Here is a 23,504-nt window from a genome sequence, read left to right as displayed (position 1 = left end):
CTTATTACAGTATTGATGTTGTTGATCTAACTGTACTTATTACAGTATTGATGTTGTTGATCTAACTGTACTTATTACAGTATTGATGTTGTTGATCTAACTGTACTTATTACAGTATTGATGTTGTTGATCTAACTGTACTTATTACAGTATTGATGTTGTTGATCTAACTGTACTTATTACAGTATTGATGTTGTTGATCTAACTGTACTTATTACAGTATTGATGTTGTTGATCTAACTGTACTTATTACAGTATTGATGTTGTTGATCTAACTGTACTTATTACAGTATTGATGTTGTTGATCTAACTGTACTTATTACAGTATTGATGTTGTTGATCTAACTGTACTTATTACAGTATTGATGTTGTTGATCTAACTGTACTTATTACAGTATTGATGTTGTTGATCTAACTGTACTTATTACAGTATTGATGTTGTTGATCTAACTGTACTTATTACAGTATTGATGTTGTTGATCTAACTGTACTTATTACAGTATTGATGTTGTTGATCTAACTGTACTTGTTACAGTATTGATGTTGTTGATCTAACTGTACTTATTACAGTATTGATGTTGTTGATATAACTGTACTTATTACAGTATTGATGGTACGAATCACTGGCAAGGCCGAAGCAATCAGCTAACGAAGGACCGCAGCAGGGGATCATATACTAGAAAAACCAATAGTTTGCAGAAGGCCGAACCCTCGGGCGAAATTGACCCTTTTGAAGGTCCGGCCTGGTCAGGTTTCTGTTATTTCGAGACTTAAATTGTGACCAGTGGGAGTCTAACTCAGTTGCTCTTAATTTCGTTTCGAAAGATAGATATTTGTAAAGGACGGCGTTGGAGTTTGGTTTCACACACTCACACACACACGGCTGGACCAGGCCCATTACCGTCTGTTAGCCTTTTAACAGTATTACTGTACGTTTATTCATTTCTTACGAACCTGGTAATCGCTGTTAAAAAGTAACAACAGTTATATCGGTTCCAGAACACTGTTAATATTATCTGATAGCCATATAAAATTATCTGATGTTTGTATTTATTTTATAAGTAGACTAATGGAATGAAAAGCATGTTGCTCCCCACAATTTGTGGTAATAGTAAAGTTGGAACAAACATACCTGTTCAATTAAATATTCCACAGAGCAGTCATTGTGGATGTGTTGAAAGGAGATCGTCTTGTATTGTCATGCTTCCAACTCCAAACTAAAATAACATTATATCAGCTTTGTTTTTAGAATTGCTTTAATCACGCGGACGAAAAGGAAAACTTTGAAACGCCAACACTTCGGGGTCTTTCGTCGGCAGTTAAGACTGCGCTCCACGTTATTTGATTGGTCTACAGTTTCTCGCAATCCCCTCCTCCAAGCAGTCCCTGGGCACCATTCTTAGCATGAAGACAGTTTGGCTGAGTAAGACGCTCGCTCAGTGAGTGTGTGTGTGGGCTTGGAGGGCTGGAAGTAAGAACTGGCCAGCAGAAGACAAGGAAGTCAGTTGCAGTTCTTGTCCTACACTCGGGACTTATTCATATCGTGGAAAACTTAAGACTTTTTGTGATGAAGTGATCGAACCGTTTTACGATCCACTGAACTCCAGATCACTGTTTTAGATACGTAAAATAACCGGATGGTGCTAACTTACCCACCTGTACTAAAACTAACCACCATGACATGTCCCTTGGTGAACACTGGATTTATATTTCTCATTCTTTTTACCACGTCTTCAGCGGAGATGCGATGGCTGTAAGTATAGATTTCAGGAGTCGATTTAACAACGATAACTTCGCATGTTATAAGTAGTTTTAACAATACACCGTCTGCATCCTATGATATCAAAATCGCGAATAGGCTGTGCATCTTAAAATAACTAGAAAATCTCGAGTCGCAGCGAAACTCACCGAAACCCCGTTTCGGTACTTATTTTGGTTGCCGGGACTGTGCTCCGGCAGTGTTTGGAACCTTTTCCGACAATAAACAAAAAACTATTTTTACAGCAAAAAACAATTTCGAATTCAACCACGTACAAACACACACTGTGGACACCAAAGAATGTATCCATCGCTTGTCTTTTTGTCCGAGCATAAAACGGGATGAAACACTGGGTCTTTTTGTTAATTCATTCTGTGTTTGTGCAACGTTTTCCCATTTAACTTAGGTTCCATAAAGAACGAGACAAATATATAATACTAGTAGTGGAAATGAATTGATACGCACAGGTGGTGAAGCACACATGTGCATATGTCTCTCTCACACCCGTAATCAGCTGATAAAGTACCGAAAAATATGTGCTGAGCATAATTAATAAATATAAACATAGACATTCAAGATCATTACATTTTAGACGTTTCTATACAGTTTCTATTTCGCTAGCTTAAGGGTTTTCTTTTTGGTTTTGGCCAATTTGGTTTTTATTAAATAAAAAAACACTGGTCAAAGTGCGTTTGTTTTAGTTACATTTATTAACTGCTGTCAAAAATGGTAAATTCGTTCCCGAACTTTGTTTGGGGGACTCGAGCCGTTGCTCAATAGATTTAGAATAAACGAACGTTTCAAACTTCACATACTTTGATTACGCGCACACACACAGGGATTTGCCGAAACGTAAAAGTTGCTAAGATAATTTTACGAGCGTGCTGACGAAAAAAACAACCAATGTTTGTGATGGTGTGTGATGTATATTTCTATCCAGTATGTGCTAAAAGTGAGTTTTGGTGATGAAGGAACAACACCATCCCTGTCTATCCAGTATGTGCTAAAAGTGAGTTTTGGTGATGAAGGAACAACACCATCCCTGAATAGCGGTCGCATTTTACAAAAGTTATTACATTTTTTACTCTAAATATTTTTTTTTAGTTTTCGTTTAAAACCTTAAACGCAAAGTTTGTTTTTGAATTTCGCGCAAAGCTACAGAAGGGCTATCTGCCCTAACCGTCCGTAATTTAGCAGTGTAAGACTAGAGGGAAGGCCGTTAGTCATCACCACCCACCGCGAAGTCTTGGGCTACTCTTTTACCAACGAGCAGTGGGATTGACCATCACATAATAACGCCCCACGGCTAAATGGCGAGCATGTTTGGTGTGACGGGGATTCAAACCTGCGACCTTCAGATTAGGAGTCGAATGCTTTAACCACCTGGCCATGCCGGGCCTAAACGTGAAGTAAAACACCGTAAGTTATGTAGTGGCTGTTGAGCCAGTAGTGGGTTTAAAGCTTCCACAAACAAAACATTGTACAATCAGTAAGTTTTTATTAAAAAATAGGAAGAAAAACTCTTCACATTTATCCCGTACATCCACCTATCTTCCTATCATGACAACCCGGTGCATCAGGTTTTACACAGTTAAATTCAAGCATTTTTAACGTAACGTATTTTATATCTATCTGTAATGACAGTCATGTACGACATATATCTTGTACAGCTTAGAGCCTGTCGGAGCTTCACACAAAGACAATGACTGTCTTATCTCTAATAATTTTATGTAACCAGCTTCGATAAGCAGCTGATAAGTACGGTCATGCGATATTTTAGGATAAGCCGTTGTATACATGCTATGTACTCGGGTTACTTTTTTTTTTTTTTTTTTACTAGCTACACCTTTATCAGATCTTCCATGATTTCTCGCTCTGACAAGCACGAAACATGAATCTCCAGAAACTGATCATCTGAATTTTGAACGTCTACCCTAGCGCTATTCGCATCCTAAGGGGATATATATATAAACCGAGTTGGCACAAATATGCGAGTCCAATAAATTATGAACAGTTTAATAACACAGTTATATATATATATAAATACAACAAGAAGAATTATTAAACGTGGTACGAACAATAATTACCAGGTCTTTGCCTATTATGTAAAAAAAATAACAAAAAATAAACGGAACAGAAATTGACCTTAGAGATAGTAAAATACGTATCTATTTCAAACTATAACTTAAATAACGAATAAGAAACAAATCCTATAATAAGCATCCGTAACATTACGTGCGTGTGTGTGTTTAAAACCAAATATATTATCCTGTTAATCTATAATCCACATTCGCGTGCTTTGTTTGTCCCACCGCTCCTTGGCCTGGATGTTGGGCTTCGAATCCCGTCACCCTACATATTATTATAATATTATAATAATCCAGTTACTTTGAAGATGAGAAACAACAGCGTGTGTAATATATTTAATAAATCTTACTGTTACGTTATATGACTAAAAGAACATACAGTGGTGTTACAAGTACAAGGAACCACTTGTTTTATTTTGGTTTAACCACCTCCAAATATTAATCGATAGCCTAGAGGGGCAGCAGTTAGTAACAGTTAGTTAACGGGCTACTCTTGTCCAACTGGAAAGTGTGATTTGACCGTCGCACTTGTAGCCTCGATCCCTAACCTCAGAATCAGGAGTGCACGTGTTGATTTTATGACAAAGAAAACCAAATCGTAAACCCCCAGATTTACAGTCCGGGCATGCTAAACGCTTTGTCACGCTCGGCTCTGAACATATTGCTATGCAATAAGATAGGGTTAGAGAAAAAAAAAACATTTATTTTACGATATGTCATTATATCCGTCAAGACTAGCTTCTACCTAAAAGAAGGTAAGTCATTATATCCGTCAAGACTAGCTTCTAACTAAAGGATGGTAAGTCATTATATCCGTCAAGACTAGCTTCTATCTAAAGGATGGTAAGTCATTATATCCGTCAAGACTAGCTTCTAACTAAAGGATGGTAAGTCATTATATCCGTCAAGACTAGCTTCTAACTAAAGGATGGTAAGTCATTATATCCGTCAAGACTAGCTTCTAACTAAAGGATGGTAAGTCATTATATCCGTCAAGACTAGCTTCTATCTAAAGGATGGTAAGTCATTATATCCGTCAAGACTAGCTTCTAACTAAAGGATGGTAAGTCATTATATCCGTCAAGACTAGCTTCTATCTAAAGGATGGTAAGTCATTATATCCGTCAAGACTAGCTTCTAACTAAAGGATGGTAAGTCATTATATCCGTCAAGACTAGCTTCTAACTAAAGGATGGTAAGTCATTATATCCGTCAAGACTAGCTTCTATCTAAAGGATGGTAAGTCATTATATCCGTCAAGACTAGCTTCTAACGAAAGGATGGTAAGTCATTATATCCGTCAAGACTAGCTTCTAACTAAAGGATGGTAAGTCATTGTATCCGTCAAGACTAGCTTCTATCTAAAGGATGGTAAGTCATTATATCCGTCAAGACTAGCTTCTAACTAAAGGATGGTAAGTCATTATATCCGTCAAGACTAGCTTCTAACGAAAGGATGGTAAGTCATTATATCCGTCAAGACTAGCTTCTAACTAAAGGATGGTAAGTCATTATATCCGTCAAGACTAGCTTCTAACGAAAGGATGGTAAGTCATTATATCCGTCAAGACTAGCTTCTAACTAAAGGATGGTAAGTCATTATATCCGTCAAGACTAGCTTCTATCTAAAGGATGGTAAGTCATTATATCCGTCAAGACTAGCTTCTATCTAGAGGATGGTAAGTCATTATATCCGTCAAGACTAGCTTCTATCTAAAGGATGATAAATCATTATATCCCTCAAGACTAGCTTCTAACTAAATGATGGTAAGTCATTATATCCCTCAAGACTAGCTTCTATCTAAGGATGATAAGTCATTATATCCCTCAAGACTAGCTTCTAACTAAATGATGGTAAGTCATTATATCCGTCAAGACTAGCTTCTAACGAAAGGATGGTAAGTCATTATATCCGTCAAGACTAGCTTCTAACTAAATGATGGTAAGTCATTATATCCCTCAAGACTAGCTTCTATCTAAAGGATGATAAGTCATTATATCCCTCAAGACTAGCTTCTAACTAAATGATGGTAAGTCATTATATCCCTCAAGACTAGCTTCTAACGAAAGGATGGTAAGTCATTATATCCGTCGAGATTCGCTGGCTTCTCAGTAAAGGATGATAAGTCATTATATCCGTCGAGACTAGTTTCTCAGTAAAGGATAGTAAACAGAAATAACATGACAAATATGAGTACTGACTGTTACTAAAGGAGATATTCAGACAGCAATACGAGTTTCGCTTTGTATCAAATATCGAATATTACAACTGATGTTACAGCGCGCGATTTATTTTTTCCTTTGGAACTTTCAAAAGGTAGAATTTAAATGTTAGATGTTTCGAATATTAGAACTAGACGCTGATGGCATAAGGAAAGCCATACCGTCGACAGACAAACTATATTTAAATAGGGGTGAGAGGTTTCAGGAGTATGTAGTTGGAAAATGAGAGCAATACGAATTTCATGTTTTTAATACTCATGTGAACTTCTAAACGAAACTTCTGAAAATCTGAAATACAACATGTATGAAAGGAATGTAAACGGCTAACTACGTAATTTGTACGCTAGGAACCAATGTATTCGATTATCGATCTGTGGGTCAAATGTTCGCATCCTGTTGCATTCCACCATTCCCATGCTCTACTCAAAAATGTGTCTCATACTTTCAAGTCCTGGGTGCATCATAAGAGGTCAAATCTCGCTATTCACTCAGATGAAAGCAGCTACACAATTATAAATGGGTGGTGTTGACTAGATGCCTTCCTTCTTGTCTTTAACTCTAAAATGAGGGACGACCAGTGTAAATAGCCCTCAAACAGTTTGCTGGCACGTCGAAATAAGTCAGGTGAGTAAGTGTATTTTTGTAAGTTCAGCATGGTTAATTTGCGTTTCACTTCATTTTTACTTTAAACGGCATTGTTACCGTTACATTATATTAACAGCACTGTTACTGTTATATCATACAATATATAGTAGATGTTATTTGTGAGTCACTGTTTAAAGTACTGAGAGTAAGAAGGGTTCGAAAAGAAATATACTTCATAGTATCTCGTGGGTTATACGTGAACTAACTTTTTAACCGTACGAACACAGTATCAAACTTGTAACTGTTCAGTGAGAGATACTTGCAGTTGGTCCACTTGTTTACGTGTAGTATTCCGGTATGCCTTACGACGTTCCACTAACTATTGCATGCTGATGTGCTATAATACACACACTTTATGATAAATGTGAAGAAGCCAAATATAGACTGTTTTGTTTGGATAATGATTCTAGTAATTACTTGAAGAACATACAGACACTACGTTCTACTCATTCTAGTAATGACTTGAAGAACGTACAGACACTACGTTCTACTGATTCTAGTAATGACTTGAAGAACGTACAGACACTACGTTCTACTGATTCTAGTAATTACTTGAAGAACGTACAGATACTACGTTCTGTTGATTCTAGTAATTACTTGGAGAACGTACAGACACTACGTTCTGTTGATTCTAGTAATTACTTGAAGAACGTACAGACACTACGTTCTACTCATTCTAGTAATGACTTGAAGAACGTACAGACACTACGTTCTACTCATTCTAGTAATGACTTGAAGAACGTACAGACACTACGTTCTACTCATTCTAGTAATGACTTGAAGAACGTACAGACACTACGTTCTACTCATTCTAGTAATGACTTGAAGAACGTACAGACACTACGTTCTACTCATTCTAGTAATGACTTGAAGAACGTACAGACACTACGTTCTACTGATTCTAGTAATGACTTGAAGAACGTACAGACACTACGTTCTACTCATTCCAGTAATGACTTGAAGAACGTACAGACACTACGTTCTACTCATTCCAGTAATGACTTGAAGAACGTACAGACACTACGTTCTACTCATTCCAGTAATGACTTGAAGAACGTACAGACACTACGTTCTACTCATTCCAGTAATGACTTGAAGAACGTACAGACACTACGTTCTACTCATTCTAGTAATGACTTGAAGAACGTACAGACACTACGTTCTACTCATTCTAGTAATGACTTGAAGAACGTACAGACACTACGTTCTACTGATTCTAGTAATGACTTGAAGAACGTACAGACACTACGTTCTACTGATTCTAGTAATGACTTGAAGAACGTACAGACACTACGTTCTACTCATTCCAGTAATGACTTGAAGAACGTACAGACACTACGTTCTACTCATTCCAGTAATGACTTGAAGAACGTACAGACACTACGTTCTACTCATTCCAGTAATGACTTGAAGAACGTACAGACACTACGTTCTACTCATTCTAGTAATGACTTGAAGAACGTACAGATACTACGTTCTACTCATTCCAGTAATGACTTGAAGAACGTACAGACACTACGTTCTACTCATTCTAGTAATGACTTGAAGAACGTACAGACACTACGTTCTACTCATTCCAGTAATGACTTGAAGAACGTACAGACACTACGTTCTACTCATTCCAGTAATGACTTGAAGAACGTACAGACACTACGTTCTACTCATTCTAGTAATGACTTGAAGAACGTACAGACACTACGTTCTACTGATTCTAGTAATGACTTGAAGAACGTACAGACACTACGTTCTACTGATTCTAGTAATGACTTGAAGAACGTACAGACACTACGTTCTACTGATTCTAGTAATGACTTGAAGATAGTACAGACACTACGTTCTACTGATTCTAGTAATGACTTGAAGAACATACAGATACTACGTTCTACTGATTCTAGTAATGACTTGAAGAACATACAGATACTACGTTCTACTGATTCTAGTAATGACTTGAAGAACATACAGATACTACGTTCTATTTGACAACCATAAATTATTTCAGAAAGTGTCGGATTAGCTACTTTTTGTAAGCGGTAATGAAAATGTATTTACCTTTTGACTGTTAAATCTGTTGTTAGTTTATATAAAGCTAGGTTTTATCGTGACAGTTCTACCTTAGAAATTTCAGTACAATAGATATGTTGACGTTACCCAGCTGGATGAAGATAAATCATATGTTTAAACATACGTATGTTTTCAAAACTGTATTTTGTTTGATAAGTGGCTTACGTTACGCCTGCAAAAAAAAAAATTGTATATCTTAAAAACTCGAAAGCGCGAGACATTCATTCAGCTCGTCTGATGTCGAATGCCTTGAGGTGAAGATTTCGGACTCGGCTTGAGAATAGATTCATTCAATTTACTATTGCGTGAGTATTTTTCTTGATTCTGCCTTATGTCTATAGACGCACATAAGTCTCGCTATTTACCCGCTGGTGATACGACCACATTCATGGTTCGTTAGGAATATTACCCAGATGTTTTGCAAATTTTTGAAAACGTGGCTGTGACAGTGAGCAATGGTGTGAGTGATTCTGTATGAATTTCTCTATTCACTAAACCATATAGGACGAAGGCTCCTCTTACCTTAACAGTTCGAAGATTTAGGCCTAGTTGACCTACTTCAACAAAATGCTTCCTTAGCTTACATGAGCGACACCTTAGTTTTGTTTATAAAAGATGGAAAAAAATCATTGTGAGATACAAACATTTAAAACAGCTTTCAGTGAGAAGTGTAAGTAACATAATTTATTGTGATTCACGTGGACAAAACTAGATCCAGTGAGATCTGTGTTCCAGCCACTTCTCATGTTTCTTCGTGTTCTTTATCATTATACACAAAAGTATAAAAATGTTATCTGTGCTCTTTTCCACCACAGGTATCGAAACCCGATTTCTAGCAGTATGAGTTCGCAGACACGCCGCTGCGCAACAGGTAGGGGTGAGTGGATCATGTTTGATTCTTAGAGATTTAGAGAAGCGTCTGTAACCCCCCTCGTTTTGTTTGTTTTTTACATATCTGGCTTGTAGAACAAATGTTAATTATATTATTAGAATAACTTGGGGGAGCATGCCCTCAGACTACCTCCTTCTTACCTTTTCAATTTGTCATCGTAAAATCTCCATATCTATTGAAGCTCCCCACTACACAAGTCCTTTCTGCACTACTGCATTAGAAACAAACTGTGCGAGCAATCATTTGGCAAACAATTTAATTATTTGGTGCGAAGACTTTACCTCCAATACAAAAACTAACTTCCATTAAACTCATTTTGTTAGACGAACAGTTCAACGATGTTGCACTTCTCGTTGTCGGATTGTACGGTTGAGTTTTGACATGATACTTAACACCCTTGTCTTATCGATGTTTGAATAAATCTCCACATATACCGACATAACCCCTCTGTACATTCGTATCTTACTATCGGTGTTGTATTAAGAATGTATTAAGAATGTGTTGTATCAAGCAAATTAATTTTGATCTTCTCGGTACTTTTTATTTTTAAAACAAATCTAATTCTCAGGCGAAACGTCAAGAAATAAAACTCCAGATGAAGGTTTTATTATACAAACGAAACCTTTGCATTAGTCAAATTTCTGGTCCAAGAGTATATATTCGTTATTCCTTGCAACGAAGTACTTAACCTTAACTCTCTATCCCTTACAATAGGGAGGGGTTTCCAAATTTCTTTACTGTATTGGCTGACCATCTCCCATTCTAAATAATTTTTAATGTGTGTAACTGATGTATTGTATGCATATATTACTGCATTTACAGTTTGACTCTAGTTCTAAGAATTAAAATATATTTAAATGTGGGGAAATTTTAAACATTTTACGACTTACTTTAATGTCAAGGGTGACACTGCTTTGCTGACACAATCTTGTGAACTTCTGGGTCAACGTTTGATAGTTCCAAACAAAGATCTTATTTCTATAATTTGATTTTATATGCATCAATCTAATTGTAAATCTACTATCTTGTTTGTTGCCATGGGCAGAATACGGTGCCAGGCGTACGACGAATTTACATAATTCAATATATGTTAATTACAGTAACTAATTTGGGATTTATATATATCATTAAGTTATTTTGTTTAACGTCTTAACGTTTTACTTTATTGGTTACTCTATCAGTGAATGGTAATTTCATAAATGTATTACTGCGGAACCCCCGTAAGTACTATCTCGGACCCCCAAGGGGCCGTGGACCACAGCTTTGGAATACCTGCCTTACAACGAAACATTTAACCTTAACTGAATATCCTTTACAACGAAATGCTTAACCCTGAAATTACCAGTTAGATTCGTGTCCCATTGGCTTTGCAAGTACGCTTTTGCAAACTATTATGTGAGTCACGTAAAAATGCAAACTAAAGGTTCATCAACATCACAATGAAACCCACTTGAGTTTCCTAACGGACGAAACATTAATGATTTATTTTATTTCAACACTGAGTGTTTACACGGGAAAAACGAAAAATTACTCAACGTGACGAGATACGCGTATATCGCCGATAGAAAACGGTACAAAAACAAGTTCGGTAAAAACGGTGTTTCATGTTTTGAATTATGCTTATGTGATCTAGTTATTAGCGTGTCGCACTATGAACCCGCGAGTCCAAGCTTCGTGTATCGTGGCTACGAAAAACGCAAGCGAAAAAACAGCACATTTCTCTCATTTTGGAGTTGTGAGTACGTTATAAGAGTGACCGTCAAATCCCACCATCCGATTAGAACAGCCCAAGAGTTGGCGGTGAGTACTACTAAACTGTTGTTTGCTTGTCTCTAGTCTATCAGTTCAAACTTAAAACGGTTAGCGAAGATAATTCGTGTGTAGCTACACGCGAAAGAAAATAATCCTGTTTTTTTTTTAAGTGAAATTTTCGCGTTAGCGAACTTTTACCTGATTAACATGCTTTCAAAATATATTTCATTTAAACAAAATATGAATAAAATAAGAGAAAGTAATTATAGTTTCTATTATTCACACAAAGTGTTTTCAGTGATGGAAGGTTTCACATTGAATAAGGTAAACATTGGAGCTATGAAAGGTTTCACATTGAATAAGGTTTCACATTGGAGCTATGAAAGGTTTCACATTGAATAAGGTTTCACATTGGAGCTATGAAAGGTTTCACATTGGATAAGGTTTCACATTGGAGCTATGAAAGGTTTCACATTGGATAAGGTTTCACATTGGAGCTATGAAAGGTTTCACATTGAATAAGGTAAACATTGGAGCTATGAAAGGTTTCACATTGAATAAGGTAAACATTGGAGCTATGAAAGGTTTCACATTGAATAAGGTTTCACATTGGAGCTATAACTTCTCTTTCGAATAAGTCTTTTTCCTTCTTTTCATTCAGATGATAAAGAAACAAACCCTATGTGGAGGAAGGTGGGTGGATTTTACGTAAAATAAATATTCCAAATTTGGTTACCGAATGTGTCGTTGAATTTCATTAGCAGATTTCCTTAACTGACGCATATCCCCCCCCATGCTATTATGTAAAATCAAAGCATTATTAGGTTGTTTTAGAGACCATCACTCATCCATCGACTTACGTATACAACTAACCACCCATCGAGCTAGATACTCATAGGCCCATATATCTACCCACCAACCTGGACCCATGTATTTATCTCTCTCTCTCTCTCACCAACCAGCAGTTGGTTCAGTTACTGTCGGACAAACTAGAAACATGTTGATTTCTACAGCCCTACATATTCAAAAAGAAATGTCCTAAATATCTGACTTATCTTTTCAATCTTTGTGTTACTGTTTACAAACGTAATTTCACAGATATATCATAAGTAAAACTCATTCCTACTTCACGAAACATACAAACAATAGGAAGTTACGGTAGTCCTCTTTTTTTATAATGTTAACAATAATATTTTAAAAGGTTTATAAAAACTTTACGACTGTTTTACCAACAATACTGTTTAGAGTATTTTAGTACTACAGTACATTTCTGATTAAACAAGACCGTCTAGTTATTGAATACTTAAATCCACCTATACCAAAACGTTAAAAATATTAAATTATGTATTCAGTTTAAGATACCAGGAGTTGCGATTAATTAATTTGTTAGTATACATCACGAAATATATATATATATATATCTTGCAGAGAAGTTAAGTTACAACTCGAAGGTGCTTTCAATGTATTTTGGCAAAAACTATATTCCTACGCGCGCACGCACACGTACAAATATTGTATATAACGTACTAGACAGTGAATTTGAGGGTTCGAGTTCCGTTACCACTCTTTGGGGCTTTGGGTACATTATAAATATGACGATAAAATGTAATATTTTACTATTTTATTAACGTGACCTATGGGTCGACGATGGCTGCTATAGACTAGCTTTTGTCTATCAGTTCAAAATTAAACTAGTCAAGCTTGCACTTGTGCAGCTTTGCGCATGTCACCTATACCGTCGTGTTTAATGTTGCTACGTTTATCTCGTCAGTAGACCTATATTAACCACCTTGCTTATTTCATTCATCAATATAGAAGAAACTCAAATGTTCCATATTTTTTCACATTCACTTTATTTTTTCCAATATTTTGTTTCCTTCCTTGCGATATGTCTTTCAACTGGTGAAATCGTGTAGTTCAACGTCAAGAAACTCGTATAGAGGAAACGCGAGTAAATCATTAACAAAATTATTGTTTTGTTTTTCAACTCTTTATCCTGTTGTTTTATATATTCCTTTTATATATCTGTCTAAATTTATAACATCCATTGCTAACTTTTAAAGTGTATTACAATCACTGTCACTGTTAAAATCAAAATCAATGATTTTGATTCTGAATTAACTTATCGGTTTGGTTTGTTTGTTTTGAATTTCGCACTCGAGGGCTATCTGCGCTAGCCGTCCCTAATTTGGCAGTGTAAGACTAGAGGGAAGGCAGCTAGTCATCACCACCCACTGCCAACTCTTAAGCTACTCTTTTACCAACGAATAGTGGAATTGACCGTCACATTATAACGCCCCCACGGCTGAAAGGGCGAGCATGTTTGGTGCGACCGGGATTTGAGCTCGCGACCCTCGGATTACGAGTCGAACGCCTTAACACGCTTGTTCGTGCCTGGCCCATTAACTTATCGCTCAGTGAAAATTTATCTTTGCTTTGTATCTGAGCTCTGAAGTTGAGACTAATGCTGTCTCTCGCATTTCTTCTCTCGCATAAAATACTAAGAATACGATTTTCTAACCAGGTCAAGAACATATGAAAATGGTCACTATGAGCTATAGTTTTAAAGTCGGAAAGCGACGGTCATTTTATCTTATTGTTTTCATTTTTTGTTTTGCCTCTAAATGTTGATCTCCTTGAGGACTCCGTCGCAAGTCTGAGGACTTTTAAACGCTACATTTTGGGGCTCGATCCCTGCGATATGTCTAATTTTGTTTTGTATATGTTAGTAAAAAAACACCTCAAGTTATTCTGTAACAATTTGTTCATTGATACTTTAGAAAAAAACTTATCTTTTTAAAGTTGAGTAATTATTTATTAGTTTTTAATTATCAGTTCACTGACAAACAGGTGAAGACAAACCTGATATATATAAAGTTGCAAATTTAAAAACTAAAAGATACAAATAGATGTATTACACTAACTGTGACATATTTTTAAAACTTTATAACATAAAATGTTTATGATTTGTGTTGTGCTGGTTCTGTGCAAATAACATGTTTAATAACAACGTATTCTAATCACACAGATCATACTGAGGGCAAGATAGTTAGGGGGCGCTCGACTCTTACTCTGAAGGTCGCGGATTCGAATCCCTGTCACACCAAATATGCTCGCCCTTTCAGCGGTGAGGGCGTTATAATGTAACGGTCAATTTCACTATTCTTTGGTAAAAGAGTAGCTCAACAGTTGGCGGTGGGTGGTAATGACTAGCCGCCTCCACTTTTATCTTACACTGCTAAATGGGGTCCGGCATGACCCGGTGGTTAAGGCACTCGACTCGTAATCTGAAGGTCGCGGGTTCGATTCCCCGTCGCACCAAACATGCTCGCCCTTTAAGCCGTGGGGTGTTATAATGTTTCGGTCACTCCCACTATTCGTTGGTAAAAGATTAGCTCAAGAATTGAGGGTGGGTGGTGATGATTAGCTGCCTTCCCTCAAGTCTTACACTGTAAAATTATAAACGGCTAGCGTAGATAGCTCTGGTGTAGCTTTGTGCGAAATTAAAAACCCAACATGCTGTTGAAACAATTTAATTTTGCGTCTTTGACGAATGTAACAATATATCTTCATGGTTTACACTTATTTAGAAATCAAATAAAAAAATTATGAATTTAAAATCCTGCAAATAGAAATCGTAAAAAAAAGGGAAACAAGGCTGGAAAGACTGTAGACATTATTTACTGAATCTACAAACCCTATTTTGGCTCCATGCTGTTACACAGAATTACATTTGGTAGATTCAAAATAAGGATTTGTAGATTGAGTAGATAATGTCTACAATATTCCCAGTTTTGTTATTTATCTTGTTTGCTGGCTTTTTGATATTCAACTATGGGCAAGGATTACTTGCTGTGGTAGCTAACTTTATGTATTATAATCGTAATAACCATTTCTAGAGGCTGAGCTAACTAATACAGTTCATGATGATTTGCTGTAGCTATTGACTATTTGATCGCATTAATTGCAAAGGTAAATGTTAAGCTGCAACTGAAAATTGTCATGGAGATTTGTTTGTGAATACAGTGAACATTTATAGTCTGTGTAACTAAAGTACTTGTAGATAATGCATAACATGGGGTAAATACACACCTAGACAAAAACACAACAAGTGTGTGTAAAAACATTTTCACCAGTAGAAAAGCAGCGTTTTCAAGTCACACATATGCATCTAAACCATCGCTTTAAATAAACCTTCGTGTCTTCTAAGATAATAACATGTTTAATAAAATGTTACTATTTTGTGTATGTTTTTATGTCTTCACTTTATGTATAACACAGGGGTTGAATTCCTTAACATACCGATTGTACAGTGTACAAAGTGTTAAGTGTCTATACGTTACAATGTCTAATGCTCATCTATTTTCTGATAATTTTTTCTCCCTGCACTCAAGTTTTTTATGAGAACGCTACACCTAATTCAAGAGGTAATAATAACATAATTTACCCTCGAATTATGTTTTTTAGGCTTATGGAAAAATATAGAGAAATAAACCGACTTTTAAATACACTACATCTTCTCATTACCTATGTTTAGTATTCTACAGAAGGATTGGGTACAACGTTTCCGTTGTAGGCTGACAAGAAAATTACAAATGGGCTGTTTTAAGTGGATTCTTTTTTCATATATGTCCAACATTCGTGCTTTTTTGTTCATTTTTATGTGTACAGTCTTAACAGTCAATAGCAATGGTTTTTATAATGTTGTTTTAACTGAATATTTAATGTACTTGCCCGAACGTTCTATTAGAGTACTTTGCAATTCCTGGCGATCCTTATTATGAGCCACTATTATTGTGTTGATGATTAATGGGGGGGATAATCCTTCTCCAGTGGCTCAGCAATAACTATACACGCTTGTTGTGTAACTTTGCGCTTAACAAAAACAAACAAACAAAAACGATATTTATATATGTTACTGTTTCAAGAGATTCATTATCACTTACCGCTAACCATGAGCTATTCTAATCGAATAATGGGATTTGACCGTCACTCTTATAACGCATTCATGGCCACAAAGTACAGAAAGATATTAATGCTTCCATTTAAAACTAGTTGTAGTTTATGGTGAAAAATGTCGTAGATAAACAATAAAACTAAAAGCATTACACACAAATAATGTAGTTTGGGAACACGAATGCTTGACTATTGGGGTTGCACTTAGCTGCATCAATTTTTTTTCTCTACGTAGCTCTGTCTACAATACGGTCATTTGTGCCCCAGAAGGTATGAATATTTAAACTATTGTTTACAAAGTAATTTCCAATACGAATTCGATAGCCCTTAGTTTTTAGGTTGTGGCATGAGATACCAAGATTCTATATGCTTTGATATTTATTTTCCCTGAGCATATAATTCAAATTAATTCTTAAAGTTATTATTAATCGTAACTTTTATTTTTTAATTTAAATAGTTAACAATATTTCTCTAAATCACCTAATTCCTGTTTGTATAATTCCGGCTTCCTCTTTATTCATGGGCCCTGGCATGGCCAGGTGGTTTAAGGCGTTCGACTCGTAATCCGAGGGTCGCGGGTTCAAATCCCGGTCGCACCAAACATACCCGCTCTTTCAGGGATGGGGTGTTATAATGTGACGGTCAATCCCACTATTCGTAGGTAAAAGAGTAGCCCAAGAGTTGGCGGTGGGTGGTGATGACTAGCTGCCTTCCCTCTAGTCTTACACTGCTAAATTAGGGACGGCTAGCGCAGATAGCCCTCGAGTAGCTTTGTGCGAAATTCCAAAACAAACAATCTTTCTCCATAATAGAAATGAAGATAATTATACAAAAATCGGTGATCAATGGATTTTCTTATAGGGATTTCCAAGTTCCATTGAAGCATTTGACTTAAATTTGTATTAATACGTCAATAGTTGTTCCAAGCAATAATCTTAATTTATATTTTTCAAATTTACAATTTGGAACCCCCCCCCCATATGAGTGGCTGTTAATGTCTTTCGAAGAACGCGTATAATTTGCAAGTGTATTCAATATAAGGTAAACCACTAAACCAGTTTTGTCTATCTAACATGATTAATTTACCAACAATGTCTGACTTTATTCAATAATAAATACTAATTATTAATAGTCCTTCCATAATCACATTAATGGTTATCCATGAATCTTTTAAACATGACCCTAATGATTGTCCTCCGATCTTGAAGTCAATGTTCGTTAGAATCATGAAATGTTAGAACTATTAAGTTAACGATCCAACAACTGACAACACACATAACAAAAGTTTTAAAATAGGTTCTCAGAACCGTCATATATCCCTAGTGCTCATATCCTAATCTTGGTTATGCTTGGACAGTGATGTGGTATCAAGTCATCAGCAATGGTTAAACATTATAACGTCGGTTTGCTTGTCTGTTTTTGAAATTGGCGCAAAACTACACGAGGGCTATCTGCGCTAGCCATTCCTAATTTAGCAGTGTAAGACTAGAGAGAAGGCAGCTAGTCATCACCACCCGCCACCCACTCTTGAGCTACTCTTTTACCAACGAATCGTGGGATTAACCTTAACGTTATAACGCCCCCACGGCTTAAAGGGAGAGCATGTTTGGTGCAACGGGGATTCGAACCCGCGACCTTCAGATTACGAGTCGAGTGCCTCGTACTAGAAGTTTTAAACCGTTCCACAATCATACAGCAAAGTTTGAGAAGTTGATTAAAACTGTAGAATGTACTAGATCAAATAATGTATTCGTTGAGTTTTTATAATATTTACTAATAGTTTTACAATAGATCCACAAATTATCAAAAACAAACGTGGCAAAATGAGAAAACGATAGAAAGTATAACTTGACAAAAACAAACCCTCTCTGGAGTAATTATTAAAAATATAACAGACAGACATAGTTTAACTATACTCCGACTTACAAAGTATGTGCTCTTTATAAACTGTCAGTGTGTATGAACCCACGTATGCTATGATACAAAGAAACGTATCTCAACTCCACAAAACAAATACTAACCAAATTCGGTGATTTAGTTTCAGAGAATTATGTCTAGGTGTCGCTTGACTAATATACTCGCCCCAATGATATTCCCGAACAGAAAAACAGTGAATCGGTGATATTCCAATGAAAAACAATTCTACGTTTACTTTATCGTATAAATCATCACGTAAGATTTCTTGCCTTTTCATCATAAAGGTATTACACGTCAAATATTCATAATGGATCTGAGGCTTAAGTCTTTAAATAATAACTAAACCACTTTATGCATTCTGTTACAATAGGAAGATGTCGGGGGTAAGTTTAAAAGAGGGAGAACAAGGTTTATTTGACCTAGAGAAATAAGGGAATTTGCTCCACAAGTACACTAATTACAGCCGGGGTCACGTCTCTCCTTAGGGTCCTGCATAAAATGTTATGCATTCTCCTGTTTTTACTGAGTGTTCTCCTGATATTGGTGCATTTTTACAGAGACAAACTGGAAAGTGAGGGTCTGGCCTACTAGATTTTTACGTAATTGCAATAATAGGAATAATAATATAATAATACATCACTATAACTGAGATTGTTAAGCCAAATGTCCTGACTGCTACTGGTACAAGATAGGTATCATTATAACAAGCTGAGCGTCTTGTTTCAGTGACGTACGTTTATGTTGCTAATACATTATTCCCCCAAAAAAAATGTTTTGTTTTGCCCCACGACTGAAAGGGCGAGCATTTTGCGACCGGGATTCGAATTTCGCCATGCCAGACCACAAGAAATGAGTGTGTGTTTTCACTTTAGCAAAGCTATCCGTAGGCTATCTAGCGAGCCCGCCTACTGAGGGCTATCTGCGCTAGCCGGCTAGCACAGATAGCCCTCGTGTAGCTAATATGAAATTTTATGTATAGTTTGTTTGTTTGTTTTTAAAGTCAGGCTTAAAAACATTATTGTAGAATATCCTGTATTTCAATGAATGAAGAAAAGAAACAAACAAACAAAGAAACAATGTTTCGCCTCCTTTAAACTGCAAACGCTTCTTTAATTGGATAATCTTTAGATTATCTATCATTGTAGTAGTTTTGTGTCGTTTGCTGATTTTTCATTTAACACACAACTACACAACAGTTTCTGCTTAGTCTTCCGTTGGGAATCGAACCTCAGATTTTATCATCGTAAGTGCTCAAATTTACCGCTAACACACAGGGAGAACGGGGGTGGGGGCTGGTCTTATCATATCAAAATAGCATCGTGTTAGTTTCCTTTTCAATTTAAACAGTTATTTAATTGGTATGTGACTTCTGTTTACCGCGGAGATTCGAAACCCTGATTTTTAACATGGTAAGTTTGTTGTAAACTTACCGCTTATCCACGGCGGGTAGAAAAACATTTCGTTCAAGAATACTGGAAACTTAAAGCCCTAAATTAACATCTGAACGAAGACAGAGTTTACGGACAGAGTAAATCGTTGTTATAGTTTTTCAGAAGTATTCTTACAACGCTAAGAAAATATTGATTTAAATAAACAAGCGAGACGAATTGATGAGTAAGTTTGTTTGTTTTTATCTATGTAACAATTATAAAACTCTCCAACTATTCCAGTAAAATACGTTTCTTTAACCTCAGCGTTTTCCTAAGCCTAAAATTATAACAACAAAACCAGTTGGTGAGATTTGTTTTAATATATAACTCGTCTTATTACTTTTCAATTATTTTTACTTTTTTATTATTTTACAGCAATTCACCCACTTCAAATCACGTTAAAATTTTTTTATTCATGTTTGCAAAAACTTTATTTTCAAAAGGATTTTACGGTTATCATATTTTAATATTTCTATCGCCTCTAGTGGCATTGTTGTACGTCTGCTGATTCATTCCCTTAGTCCTAGCAGTTACCTTATAGAGCGAAGAAAGTTTCAAAATACCATGGGTAATGGCTGAATTAACTTTAGTTTTTTATTGTGAGTAATGCTGGGTTAACCTTAGTTCTCACTGCGAGTGACGGATAGGTTAGTTTTAGTTTTTATTTGAGTAATGCTTGGTTAATCTTAGTTTTCAGTGCAAGTAACGGCAAGGTTAATTAGTTTTTATTTTGGACATTGGTTAGATTAATGTATCTTCCAGTGGCACAGCGATAAGTCTGTGAACTTACAACGTTAGGAACCGGGTTTCGATACCAGTGGCACGCAGAACAGATAACCCATTGTGAAGCTTTTCTTTTAATTTCAAACTTAACCTTAGGTTAATTAAATTTTTTGTTGTGGGTAATGTTAAATCAATTTTAGTTTTTATTATGGGCGATGGCTGGGTTAATTTTGTTTTTTATTGATTTGATTTTGAATTACGCGCGAACCTACATGAGGGCTAACTGCGCTAACCGTCTCTGATTTTGCAGTGTAAGACTAAAGGGAAGGCAGCTAGTCATCACCACCAATTCTTGGGCTACTCTTTTTCCAACGAATAGTGGGATTGACCGTCATATATAACGCCCCCACGGCTGAAAAAGCGAGCATGTTTGGTGTGATGTTGTTTGTTTTTTTATTGGAATGTTGATGTTCATACTTTCATAGGTTATTTTATAACCAAAAATACAATAAGACTCTTTTCTGTCGTAAAAAAAAAAAAAAAGTTAGATGCCGATGTGTGTTCCTCCGTGGGACAGCGTTAAGTTTACGGACTTACCACTTCTAAAATCAAAGGTTCGTTTCCTTGCAATGGACTGAGTGCAGAGTCCGTTGTGTAGTTTTATACATAGAAAATAACCCCTTTTTCGCACATTTTAAGAAACAATAATTAACAGAATACTCCTTGGTTCACAAAACTTTCAAAATATGCTCTACTAATCTGCACTGTAACATTTTAACTATCATCAGTTAGATTTTGTTCGTACTACAAATGTATCGCATAACTTCGTAGGTATTGAAGGCAGAAAGTGTTCTTGTTAGGTTTACCAAAGGCCTCAAGTCTCAGTAACAATTTTAATAAACTCTGTTATTAGGGCGAAATGCCTTGTTGGCAGTGGATAAAGCTGGTATGGTGTGGTTGATATATTATTATGCTCTCTTATTTAGTTCAACTTATAAGTTCTTAGAATTTAGACAACAGAGAAGTGGCAAAGAGTCTGGAAAACACTGAAACAAAACTTTTATCCACCAAAATATCCCCACCTCTCCACCCAGCGTCTGGAAACATCACAGCAAATGTTGGCAAGCCGTCAGTCAGGGCAAAGACTCTGTTTGTTTGTTTTTTTTAAAAGAAATGTGTTTTACTGAGTGTGCCTACAGATGAAAGAGAATTATAAACATTTAGATTTGTTACAGAACGACAGCAGCTTACTGAGTAAGTTACGTATATTGATTTCTGTCTCTCAATAAGTTATTTTCTTTACTCAACTTCAATATCGTGTTCCTTATACCTTGAACAAAAATGCAGCACCTTTCTAAACCTACTTCAATCTGTTTTAATCTGTATTTTATCATTTCTAGCAATCACAATATCGAGAAACCATTCGACGGTTCTATACTACAGGCAAAATTTAGCCCCTCAGTGGCACAGCGGTATGCCTGCGGACATAACACTCCTAAAAACCAGGTTTCGATACTTGTGGTGGACAGAGCACAGATAGCTCATTGTGTAGCTTTGAGCTCAACTACAAACAACCCGACAAAATTTAAACTTAACAGTTATTCTTCATACGTGGCTTTATAGTACAGATAATATTTAGGCACAGCAATTATTCTTTATGAACAGACAGACCTACAGTGCCGAAAGAAAGGGCATTTTTCAGGCGGCTCTACAATACAACTGATGCTTAAGATTAATAAGTGCCCTCTGTAGGTTGCAAGGAAAACAATATTCTTACCCGAAAAATATTTAAAACGTATCTGAAAAGTGTAGATTCTGTATTCACACTTCGGTACAATTATCGATTGTAACTAACGTATCAACATATTTAAAATACACTATCTTATTAAATATTCATTAAATCCGCATGTAACCTTTTAAAAGTGCCACTACACGGCCAATCTTGGCATAATTGTATCTGATTTTTTTTTTTTTGTATCTCTTGGTTATTTTCTTAAATTATGCCACGATTTTCGTTTTTGCACTCCCCATACTCAGCGCATAGCTCTTTAAGCTAGTTTATATTCTCAAGAGCTGGGAACGCTGTTTAGTGTATCAATGGTAAAATACTGGGTCCGATTCCCTATGATGGACAAAAAGCAGAATTTGTTTTTTAATTTCGCACAAAGCTACTCGAGGGCTATCTGCGCTAGCCGTCCCTAATTTAGCAGTGTAAGACTAGAGGCAAAGCAGCTAGTCATCACCACCCACCGCCAACGCTTGGGCTACTCTTGTACCAACGAATAGTGGGATTGACCGTAACATTATAACGCCCCCACGGCTGAAAGGGCGAGCATGTTTGGCGCGACGGGGATGCGACAGAAAACAAAATTATTGCGTATTGGATCAAACGGAGAAATCCATAAGCGTCAATAACTTAAGAACTTTTGGGTGGATGGATGCTTCTTTTCCTTTTGTTTATCTCTCCCACGATTATGTGATGATATACATTATGGCGCGGCATGGTCAGGTGGTTAGGGAGCTCGACTCGTAATCTGAAGGTTGCGAGGTCGAATCTCCATCATATCAAACATGTTCGCAATTTCAGTTGTGGGGGCGTTAAAATGTTATAGTCAATTCTACTATTCGTTGGTAAAAGAGTAGCTCAAGAGTTGGGAGGGCGGTGGGTGGTGATGACTAGTTAGTTACCTTCCCTCTAGACTTACACTGCTGAATTAGGGACGGCTAGCGCAGATAGCCCTCGTATAGCTTTGCGCGAAATTCAAACAAACAAACTTTTAATTTTCGTTTTGATTTTTAGAGTGCACCGCTAGGTGGTATTATGAAAAGGTTTGCAAGCTCCGAACGAACGGTCGAGCTCGCTTGTATTCGAGAGAACGCATCTGAATACGTTGCAGCACATGTGTCTTGTACCATTCGGAGTTAAGATAGCCCGTTAAGTAGGAACTGGGTGTTTTGAAAGGGTAGATGACTATTTTAATAGCCCAAAAGATGTAACTGGGCCTGAGAACAGCCTTGGGCTGCCTGATTTCACGGTTGTCAGGCTGCATCCGCTGACC

At 36.5% G+C, this 23,504-nt stretch overlaps 1 protein-coding gene across 1 annotated transcript in view; it reads left to right on the top strand.

Moving 5' to 3' along the window:
• The first annotated feature begins 1,402 nt into the window (after positions 1 to 1,402).
• Positions 1,403 to 23,504, top strand: part of LOC143254072 (protein Wnt-4-like) — a 79,464-nt gene continuing 57,362 nt past the window's right edge. Inside the window, exon 1 of the mRNA XM_076508821.1 lies at positions 1,403 to 1,753. Coding sequence (XP_076364936.1) covers positions 1,638 to 1,753 — 116 coding nt within the window. The 5' untranslated portion in view covers positions 1,403 to 1,637. The remainder of the gene's footprint in view (positions 1,754 to 23,504) is intronic.

This window comes from Tachypleus tridentatus, chromosome 6 (assembly GCF_004210375.1).
Source record: "Tachypleus tridentatus isolate NWPU-2018 chromosome 6, ASM421037v1, whole genome shotgun sequence".
NCBI lineage: Eukaryota > Metazoa > Arthropoda > Merostomata > Xiphosura > Limulidae > Tachypleus > Tachypleus tridentatus.
Note: the sequence above shows the minus strand (reverse complement) of the source record. Positions and strands in the feature narration are given on the sequence as shown.